At 29.4% G+C, this 11878-nt stretch overlaps 3 protein-coding genes across 3 annotated transcripts; 1 reads left to right on the forward strand and 2 right to left on the reverse strand.

Annotated features, from left to right (window-relative positions):
• Positions 1–4599: 4599 nt before the first annotated feature.
• On the forward strand, positions 4600–6210 carry GO595_008861 (uncharacterized protein; the record flags this gene model as incomplete). The annotated part of the gene is made up of 1 exon (XM_067922482.1): positions 4600–6210. The coding sequence occupies one exon, from the start codon at positions 4600–4602 to the stop codon at positions 6208–6210; it is 1611 nt and encodes a 536-aa protein (XP_067770943.1).
• Positions 6211–6521: 311 nt separating this feature from the next.
• On the reverse strand, positions 6522–8741 carry GO595_008862 (von Willebrand factor type A domain containing protein; the record flags this gene model as incomplete). The annotated part of the gene is made up of 1 exon (XM_067922483.1): positions 6522–8741. The coding sequence occupies one exon, from the start codon at positions 8739–8741 to the stop codon at positions 6522–6524; it is 2220 nt and encodes a 739-aa protein (XP_067770944.1).
• A 2486-nt stretch (positions 8742–11227) lies between these two features.
• GO595_008863 (cysteine protease) lies at positions 11228–11878 on the reverse strand (the record flags this gene model as incomplete). Its single annotated transcript, XM_067922484.1, has 1 exon — positions 11228–11878. One exon carries the CDS (start codon positions 11876–11878, stop codon positions 11228–11230), a length of 651 nt encoding a protein of 216 aa, XP_067770945.1.

Raw genomic sequence — 11878 nt, forward strand, 5'->3', positions numbered from 1 at the left:
ACCTGGAAAAGGCAAAAATCGGTATAGAGTTTATTGAGGTCGAAAATGGAATTTATCAATTTAAATGTTTTGAATAAAATATATTATTTGTTTTGTAAATCGTTTGTATCTTGTTGCAAACAATGTAAAGGATTAAAAAATGTTTTTAATTATGTTGTTAAAAGTGATTAAATATTTATAGTGAAATATCACCAACGATTGAAATTTATTCATTTTTTAATGTTTCAACGAATACTGTAATTGCTCCATTAACATATGCAAATTCAACATTTGGACCATTGCATATTGTTAAAGGATTAACTAATGAAAGTCAATTATTAATGACATTTACATTTTCTAATACATATACTTTTATGAAAACATTTGTAATAAATTCTTCATTAACATTTATGAGCACTTTAACAGATTGATATTCTATCACACAAACAATATCATTATATAATATACAAACAAATTCATATACATTTTCATATATTAACTCATCACATACATATATTGAAACAGTATTCATTTATTATGATTATACAATCATTGGTTATTCGACATATTATAGTTTTTATTCTTATTTCTTGACAATTTTATCCTCAAATGAATTTCATACAAATAAAAATACAAATGTAATTACAATTTCTATTTGTGCTGCTGCAGTTGCAATTATTATTATATCATTACTTGTTATTGTTTTAATCAAGATCAAACATAAAAAACATTTAAGTGAAGAACAAGAGAAAGAAAACAATGAACAAAGTAACATTGAAAATCAAAACACATTTCATAATGTTTCAACAACTAATATGGACGAAGATCCATTCACACAAGATGATTTTAAAGAAGAAAAATTTATCAATCAAATTTAGAGATTAGTTTTGTTGATTAAAATGTAAGATAAATTAAAAAAAGTTACATATATTACATTAACCTCTTATTTGAGAAAATCCCGAATATTTTTTTAATATCAATTGTTGTACTATACATTTTTTTCAATTGATCAATAACATAATTTTAAGTTTTGTTATATAAATCACCTCTTATGAACTAGACTAGAAGGACTATTTCACACAAATCTTGCATGACATGACCATAAAAAATGATATTTAATATTATTTTTGTGATTTGGGAAGATGTGTAAACGTTTTTTGTATCATTGTCATGTTTTTTTCTGAGGTGATAAAACAACGTTCGGGTAAAATTTTATTGAATTCGATGTTAGTTCATTTTTGGCTCTACGAGTAATATTATGTCATAGAACGTAAAACCATATTGAAAATAAACAAGGTACTTTTAGTAGAGACATTTTTTCCCAGATTCTTAAAAACCATGGAAATATTTTAATTTTTCATTTCAATTCAGTTTTTTTATTAAGACAATTTCGCACTGTTAAAAAAGTAAATTTGAAATAAAATTTTTGATAACATTATCCAAAAGTCGACGTATTTCAAAACCGTCTGCGTTCAATTAGAAATAGCATTTGCAACTCTTAACTAAATAATATGAAAACATCTTGGAATAAAAATCCAAGCCCATCTAGTAACCTGAGGAGAGCTCAAACACAAATCAAAATAAAAAACAAAAATACTGAACCTGTTTTTCTTGATAATAAAAAAAGAATTTATGATAAGCTTTATCGTCCTATAAAAGAAAAAAATGGAAAACAAGCTGAATTGAATACCCAAATGGATTTTTTCCCTCTTCCTGAAAAATCTAATTCAAAACTTGAATTCCATACACAATGTCTTCACTGGAGACATAAAATTAGAGAACAGCTTAAAGGACTATTTCCAGCAGCAACAATTGTTTCTGATCTAAGACTTCCACAACCTCCTTTTCATGTAAATATAGGTTCTCAACAATATAGAAGGTTTAATCCTAAAAATGAGTCACCAACATCATTGAATTATGTTGTAATGCTAAAACTTATTTTAAGCGGCTATGATTTTCATGATGAAGATTTATTTCCAATTCAATATCCAAATCGCGAAAATTTAAATTTTATACATCAACTAGTCAAAGCTTCTCAGTGGCAATCTCAGCTTGTCCCACAAGAGCCATATCCATTTCTTTATGATAAATATCAAGATTTTGAAGAAGCTTATAGGAACTGGAAAAATGTTTGTTGGACTCTTCTTAAGCTTCCAAATCGTCCAATATCTTTTGAATACAAGATGGACGTCATACCTAAATCTCCAATATACAAAATGCAAGCACAACGTTATGCCAAGCCCCAAACGCATGACTTTTCATGGACCAAACGGCTCACATTTAGCTGTACTGAAGAGCAAATTTCTCGGCTCAAACGTCTCAAATTATCCAATAATAATAATAATAATAATCATTTACAAACATATGAGCCAGATAACTGTATAACAGTTGGACCTAATCGATCTGAATTTCTTTTAGACTTTAAACATTATGGTTATCATGTTCGGTCACTTCTAATTAATTATCCACTAAGAATTTACGGCGCGATTCCAATGGAAGCGAACATGTCGCAAAAGATTCTCGATCTATTTATCTATCACAAGTATTCGGGTATGTCATTATTTCTCCATTTCTTAAGTCTTCCATTTGACTCAGAATCGTTTAAATCGATTTCACATCAAAACACACGAATTCGATCGTTTTCCATCAACAACAAACAATCGCCGATAGTTAATCAACGACAAGTCATGTCGAACAGTATTAATGTTCAAAGTCCATTGTTATCATTAGCCACGAAAAGTAATGTTAAAACCGAATCAAAACAAGTCACAAACATTGAAGACAACTCATCATTAAGGCCCAAGAAAAGATACAAAACATCGCACACGAGTTATATGTCAGTTATGGATTTTTTACATCGTTATTTATTTCCAACGAAAATCTTTAGCGCGCTTGAAATCATCAAAAACAATAATATATATTACACACGTCTTTCGATGATAATGCCACAAATTATATCAACTTCTTATGTTAATGATGAATTGTTTTCTTACTTAAGGAAAGATCGATCATTAAATGACTTAAATAGTTTTGTTAAATTAATGCTTTGGTATTATCGCCCGAATTTATCATTGAAGCCAATATCAACAAGAACGGAATTTGGTATTAATGTATCACAATTATATTTGTATTCGATACTTTTGGATTTAAATTATTATATTAAAGATATGACTTTTATAGAATCAATACGAAAAGAAGCACATGAATTAACTATTAAAATATATAATAATTTACCAAAACATTTAAATAATTTATGGAGATCATTCGAATTAAGATGTCGAACAGAAGAATATAAAATTATACAAATGTTAATAATGATTCCATCGAAAATGATAATTAAGTTGTTGCTAGGAAAAGACTTCTTAAAGAAGGCTAATAAAATATCAAAGTTTAAATACGGAAGACAATTCTTATTAAGTTTTATATATAATAATAACTCATTTATCATTTCAACAGTGTTCGAAATAATTGAACCATATATCGATAATTCTTTCACCAAGTTTATGGATATGTTTTGTTCTTTGTTATTCCAAATATTAAATGAATATTTGATGAAGTATAATTTATGTTTATGTGGTTCACAATTATTACCGTTTGTGGATCAATTGGATTTTAAGAGCTTCCCTTTCATATATAAATACATTACATTGATTTTATGTGATCCAAATTTAATTTCAAATTTTTCAACACATGTTTATCAAAATAAATTAGCAAATTTGACGCTGAAAATAACGAACTCCGGGGCACCCTATTTACAGATTTTGACTACTTTATTACCGTTCACAAAAGTTGAACGTTGTAATATTTTAATCATTGAAAATATACCTTTCATAAATAAAATGATTTCAATGTTAGATATTACACCAAATAAAGAATTCTTTATGTCATGGGAATTAATGAATTCTTTAATATGTTTTATAGGTAGTTCAATGAAATTGTTTTCATATGAACAAATCCAAAAATTGTTTTTAAATTTGGCAAATAGTGATAACCCGATTGTCGTATTACAGTATATGAGTTTGTTAATGACATTATGGAAATCAAACTCCAAACAACTAAGAGAAAAATTGGTGCAAATTATTACACCAGCTGTCGGACCTATCTCTTGTATCATACAGTTGGCGTCAGTAAAGTTCCAAAAATACCAAAAAACACAAGAACTAATTATGGCGTTCTGTGACGCTGTAATGTCTTCACATAATAGTGAACAATTGTCATTTAAACAGCAATTGTGTACACACATGGAATATAATACAAATAAAAGAAAATCAAGCAGAAATAAAATATAAAATATTAATAACTTGGATCTTCAAATATTTTTTGTTAAATAAACAAAATAAATAATATCATTCGTATTTTTTGCAAATTTAAAAAATTCAAAAATAATAATTCAGTCATATTAACAACACTAGTTTCGTTTTATTTAATAATTTTACTTCTTAGCATATTGTATAATGGTGCACATTATGTTTTTCAAGCCTAATTTATTGTTTAAGCTGATGCTAAAAAGGCTGTAATACTTTTAATCGATTTTGATTGAAATCGTGTTCAAAAAGTCGAATTTAACTACGGCCTTTGAATATTTGGGGTGGGTCAGTTGGTGACCGTTTACATGTCCAAATGAAAACTGTTTATATTCGCTATCCAAGTGAAACTGGACCAAAAAGAGAAAAATTAAAGCTAAGTGGAACAGTCAGCGGAAAGATATTGAGACCAATAATAGCAAAAAACTTACCTCAATTTGCAGATAATCAATATTTTTTTTCTCAAGATTGGGTTGATGGAAGGATTGTGAGTATAAACGAAAATGATGCTCTCACTCATTTCCCAGGTAGCAAAAAAATTCGTCTTCAACTTACTCCGAATAAAGTTAAAACAAATGTTCATTTTGCTGACGGAACTTCAGTTCAAGCTGAAATTAATACTAAAGAATCAGCAGCACAGAGTTTATCAAATTTTACTGATAATCCACAACGTTATGTGTTTTGTTATCGTCTTTTTTCTGATCCTTCATATTTCCATTCATGTGCATTGTCAATTCCTCTTTCATACCAACAGTGGACTAATGAAGATCTTTATGTTGTTCGTCGTGTTACTCTTAGTGATCTTCAAGGATTAAATGATCCGGAAAAAATCCATGAATTGTATCTTCAATGTAAGCATTCGATTACAATGCAGATGTGTATTTTTGCTAATAACACATTATGTGCAATTTCAGTTCTTCAATTTATTATCAAAGGAAATAATATAGATGCAATAACTAAACAAGGATTATTAGGCTCTCTCCCTCCATGGGCTCAGTCCTTAATGAAATCTTATGAAAACTTTGATTCAAATGCTATAATTTTTAAAAATAAATATTCAAAATTTACAATAACAGAAGCAGAGCTTGAATTTATAAAAATCGCATCAAGCCAAGGCGCTATTTGTTATTTCATTGATAGCGTTCGTTTTCAAATCATTGGAAGAAAATGGAAACCTTCGTCAAATCGGTATCTAAAAATATCACCCACAATAATATGTATTACTAAATCAACTGATTCGGCACCGCGCCATCAAGAACTCACTTCTAGCATTATTGATGTGATTCTTGATGGTGATTCAGTTACATATGTATTTGAATTTGGTAAAAAATGGAAAGTCAGATCAGAGCATTCTCATGTGCTTATGGCAGCTTCCCAAGAGATAATTGCCCTTGCAAAACAAGATAAGCCATTTCAAACAGTTCCATCACTTCCATCAACCAACGAACAACCGCAAACCAAAGAAGTTGATGCGACTAAACCTTCTCAAATTACAAGAGAAATTTCAATTGAAAGCGATGAGATTGAAATTGATAATGAAAACGATCAGGAAGACGTTAACATCAAATCTGACGATAGCAGTGATGCCTCTGAAAGTGATGTTTTCCTACCAGAAAAAACACTCAAGAAAAATGTTGAAGAAGAGGTTGTCGATACTTGTAAGAGAAAATTCGTGCCGGTTCAGCCAGGAATATCAATGTTAGTTTGTCCAGATGAAAATGAAGAAAATGTTCCTTATGAAATAGAAAGCAAATGCTATAGAAACTTGAAAGTAATGGAAAATGTTGAACCAGTTCCGTATAAAGGAGATGAAAAAAAGAAATTAGTTGAATTGTCATTTGATTCAATTCTTCATTCACAAAACGATTTCAAAAAAATGGCTATTGTTGTGGTGATTTTAGGTGTTTTGTATATCATATTTAAATAAAAAATTATAAATATTTAGTCATATTTAGCGAGATAAAAATCCATTTAATGAAGAAAATGTTTTTGAAATTAACGTTCTTCATGAAAATGTAAAATCATAAAAAAATTGAAAATGCACTAAAAAGAAAAATTTCAAATCAATTGCAAACATTTTTTCACCTGATTTCTCTATTCCTTTTATACATTATTATGTTATATTAATAACCATTTTAAGTTAAAAGATCATTATCAAATTCAACCACACATTGTGAATTCTTTGATGTGCACACATCAAATTAATTAATTTTAATCAGAATTCAGCTGTTTAATCATTTACAGCTCCTTTGCTATTCTTTCCACAACTTCATTCCATTTGACGTCCGATTTTACACCACTCAGCCATCGGAGTGCCTTTGTCTCTATCATTTGCCAAACTGGCTTCTTTTCCATAGCCTCATGATGCAGCAACGCCAATGCAAGTACAGTTGCAATCACACGCTGCTGGTTCTCTGCGCCATCAGCCTCGTTAACCTTTGGTACCTCCTTAAGCTTCGTCAGTTTGATAACTTCTTTCGCGTCCTCCCAGAAGCCCATCATGTTCTGTAGCGACAGCAACTTTGATAAGTCGAAACCACGACTTGCGGATGGCGCTGGTGGAGGTGGAGGTGGAGGCGGAGAAGCGCGTGAACGCGGAGAAGCGCTTGAACGTGGTGGTGGTGCACCACATGGAGGTGGTGGAGGTGGAAGAGGACAACCCACTTTAATTTCAGGAGCTGAGTATTTCTTGTAAGATTTTGATGATGATGAAGAGCCAAACAATCCTCCAAACAAAGAGCTGAAGAAGCCACCTTTCGCTTTACACTTAGCTTCAGCCATTGGTGCACAATATGAAAGCGAATCAGCATGTACATATGCACATTCATTTTGGTAGAATGCTTCTTCCTGATATTGAGAAACGCCAACGTAGGCCGTCAATGTGCAAATTACTCCGCTGTCAAGTGATAATTGTTGAAGTTTGGACTTGTCACATCTTCCGGAGAGTTCCATTTGACGTATCATTTGGTAAGCAAAGAGGGCATAAACGCTATTAGTTTCCCATGTATCTGATGTTGGAATTGCATAATCAAGATCTTCATCATCATTATTACCAGTGATTAGAATTCCATCGTCAACCGAAGCCGTGTCAATGTAAATCGTTTCTGAGCCACCTTGTGGAACAATTGGAATTGGAAATGGTGTTATCTGGAATGATTGTGAACCTTCAACATGAACTTCAATTTTGCTTAGGCTAGAACACATTGACATGTTTAATTGTGGAATAACTTTCATTGAAAGGTCATCTCCTTCTAATACGAAATCTGATTTCCCACTAGTAATCGAAGCAACTCGTTCTACAAACCCTGCATCAGCTCCTGAACCAAGGCCAATAGTGAAGCAACGATTATTTGTTTTGTTTTTTTCGAGGAGTTCGTATGTTTGATTGGGATAGTTCACTTCGCCGTCGGTTAGTATGAAAATTTGACGAATTGACTTCGGTTTGTTTTTAAGAACCGATTCTAACGCTGGCAAAATGTTGGTGCCGCCGAGGTCAGCCTGCATTTCTTTGACATAACGAATTGCTTCATCAAATGAATTCTGTGAATATGGTTGTGACGCTTTCCATAGCTCTTCGAATCTTGACCCAAATCGAACAATGTTGAACATACATTGAACTGGAAGTGAACGAATGAATATTTCAAGGCATTCCCTCGCTTTGCTGATTCGTGAGCCAGACATTGAACCACTACAATCAATTACAAAAACAAATTCTTGATTTTGTAATTCTTTTGATTGATATGATGGAGCAAAATTGATAGCTGTGGCTTTGGGTGTTTTAAGTGCAATACTGTCAAAGTTATCTGTGAGTTTTGTTCGGATAAATATTGCAGAATTTGGTATCCGATTTAAGGTAAGTTTTCCACTATAATCATCGATTTTCTCGTAAGTAGAATTTCCATTAGTGGTGACACTTTCGATGGCAACTGTTTGTTTGGTATTCAATTCAAATTTGAATGAAAAATCATTATCACCTCTTCCATATAAATTGGTTACTGAACCAGATGGCGAAATAAGCTCAAGAGGGAACTTAACAAATATCGTCTTTGGATCTTCAAGATTTGCTTCAAATGCACAATTGAATATAGCTTTGACTTCAGTGTTCGCTGGAACGCGACCAATTGTGAATGATTCATATCCGTAATCAATGTGCTTACTAATTGCTGCTGTTTTTCCTGAATTTTTTGCTTCTTCATATATCTCTTCTGCTTGTTCTTTTGGCTTAAGTCTCATCTCTATGACCTCATCACCAACAACAAAATGCGTTTTGTATACACAAATTTTGTTGTCTGTTGGAAATGTATAAGTGAGTTCATCAATATTTCTTTTTGTTTGTATAACTTGAGTATATTTAAGGTCTACAATGAATCCCCTTTGCTCGCATTCTACTGTTATTCCTTTGACTGGCAATTTATCTCTTGTAGAATCAAAATATGCGACGAATTTCCCAAACGACATGAAAATTTTGGCAAACATTCACTTCACATCACACTTTTTGTAAAAATGTCAAGTCCAAAAAGTGGAATGGGGTACCAAAAAGTTGTTTTTTGTGTCGGCTTTTTGATTGAATAATAATCGTTGATTAAACTTTTTGAATAATTGATTGTTTTGTTGAGGATGTTGGTTTGTACATTCGAATGTAAAGCTTTACTTAAATGACGAGAAGTGTTGGTTAAAATTAAAAAAATTCAAAAGATTTAAACAATGAATAAATGAGATGAAATAACATGAGTCTTTACAATGTGGATATTAAAGTGACACCAAAATGATTAACATTTGAATGATTAACTTTTGATTAATCAAAATACATTCAATCAATGAACAAAAAGAAATCTAAACAATGAACAAGATGAACTAATATTTTATACAGGCTATTTCATATGAGTAAAGAAGAAGTAAAAAATGAAATAATCAATACGAGAAGAATGAATGCGTATCATATGAATAAAAAAATTGAAATGAAGAGCTAAGAATCAAAAAAAATATAAAATCTGTGTTGTATATAACAATAAGATATGTAATTAAAAATTGTTGGTTTAATATATTTAAATAAAATTAGAAAAATATAATATTAATATTTTGAATTTTTAAATGGTCGTAATAGCCAAAGTTTTAAACGTGTCACTTTTAACCGTCGTCCGACTTTTTCTATGGTTTATTCCAAAAGTGCCTCAGAAGAAGAAATTTTTAATTTTGCAAAAACGATTTAATTAAATAATAAATTAAGAAATGTTTAAGGATGAATATTCAAATATTTTATTGAAGCGGCCATACCCGATTGGATACATCCAGCTCCATTTCGAACCTGGAAATTAAGCAATCGCGGGCCATATCAGTACTAGGCTGGGAGACTTCCTGGGAACGTATGGTGCTGCTTCCTTTTTAATTTATTTTTACATTAATATGAAATTATATTTTTTATAGAAATTATTAAATATAAATGTTTTATTTTATTTATTATTAATAAAATTATTTAAAAATTTATATAAATAATTAATAAAATTACTTTAATTTTTATAATATTATATTTTTAACTTTATTAACATAATGATTATTAATGATTATTAATGATTATTAATGATTATTAATGATTATTAAATTGTTTAATAAAAAAGAATAAAAAATTTATTTAATTTACATGTTTATTTTAATATTTTTATTGTTGTTCTTTTGTTTCTTTGGGTTCTTCCTTAGTTTCTTCTTTAGGTTCTTCCTTTTTCTCTGTATTTTCTGATTTAATTGCAGGTTTTTCTTCATTTTTACTACCAATAACTTCAATACCACGTCTTAAAGACCATTCATTTTCAAATGCATCAATTTCATCTTCACCAACATTATGCCAAGTTTCTTTAGTTGTTTTCTTACCTTCTTTATCTACAACTTCATCTACTTGAACCCAACGATTACCAATTCTTTTAATTTTAGAAATATAAGTCTTTTCTCCATCATTAGTTTGTTCACGAATTTCTTCGAATTTTTCATTACCATTAAAGTATCTTTGTGATGAATAAGTTCTATAATAATTTTGTGGTTTATAATTTTCAGGCTTTTTAACAATCTTTTGTTGTGTTTCTTTTAATTCTTTCTTAAATTCTTCTTCTTTAGGTTTTTTCTTCTTTTTTGTTCTTTAGGTTTATCTTGTTCAATCATATTATTAAATTCTTCATCAAATGCATCAGCAAATAAAGAATTTAAACGACGTTCAAGATTATTAAAGTATCTATTCATCGCATTAAATGGATGATAAATCCTTATTGGTCTATATTCCACGAATGGATCATAAAATGGATCAGTAAAATAACCAAACATAATTAAAAAATGAATTAAACTCTTAATTGTTCATTTATAATAAATTAAAACATTTATCAATTGAAATTTTCTTAAATTAAATGACCGATCAATTAATTATTAAAATATCTTTATCGTCCGACTTTTTCTATGGTTTATTCCAAAAGTGCCTCAGAAGAAGAAATTTTTAATTTTGCAAAAACGATTTAATTAAATAATAAATTAAGAAATGTTTAAGGATGAATATTCAAATATTTTATTGAAGCGGCCATACCCGATTGGATACATCCAGCTCCATTTCGAACCTGGAAATTAAGCAATCGCGGGCCATATCAGTACTAGGCTGGGAGACTTCCTGGGAACGTATGGTGCTGCTTCCTTTTTAATTTATTTTTACATTAATATGAAATTATATTTTTTATAGAAATTATTAAATATAAATGTTTTATTTTATTTATTATTAATAAAATTATTTAAAAATTTATATAAATAATTAATAAAATTACTTTAATTTTTATAATATTATATTTTTAACTTTATTAACATAATGATTATTAATGATTATTAATGATTATTAATGATTATTAATGATTATTAAATTGTTTAATAAAAAAGAATAAAAAATTTATTTAATTTACATGTTTATTTTAATATTTTTATTGTTGTTCTTTTGTTTCTTTGGGTTCTTCCTTAGTTTCTTCTTTAGGTTCTTCCTTTTTCTCTGTATTTTCTGATTTAATTGCAGGTTTTTCTTCATTTTTACTACCAATAACTTCAATACCACGTCTTAAAGACCATTCATTTTCGAATGCATCAATTTCATCTTCACCAACATTATGCCAAGTTTCTTTAGTTGTTTTCTTACCTTCTTTATCTACAACTTCATCAACTTGAACCCAACGATTACCAATTCTTTTAATTTTAGAAATATAAGTCTTTTCTCCATCATTAGTTTGTTCACGAATTTCTTCGAATTTTTCATTACCATTAAAGTATCTTTGTGATGAATAAGTTCTATAATAATTTTGTGGTTTATAATTTTCAGGCTTTTTAACAATCTTTTGTTGTGTTTCTTTTAATTCTTTCTTAAATTCTTCTTCTTTAGGTTTTTCTTCTTTTTGTTCTTTAGGTTTATCTTGTTCAATCATATTATTAAATTCTTCATCAAATGCATCAGCAAATAAAGAATTTAAACGACGTTCAAGATTATTAAAGTATCTATTCATCGCATTAAATGGATGATAAATCCTTATTGGTCTATATTCCACGAATGGATCATAAAATGGATCAGTAAAATAACCAAACAT

This window comes from Histomonas meleagridis (genome assembly GCF_020186115.1).
Source record: "Histomonas meleagridis strain 2922-C6/04-10x chromosome Unknown contig_78, whole genome shotgun sequence".
Lineage (NCBI taxonomy): Eukaryota > Parabasalia > Tritrichomonadida > Dientamoebidae > Histomonas > Histomonas meleagridis.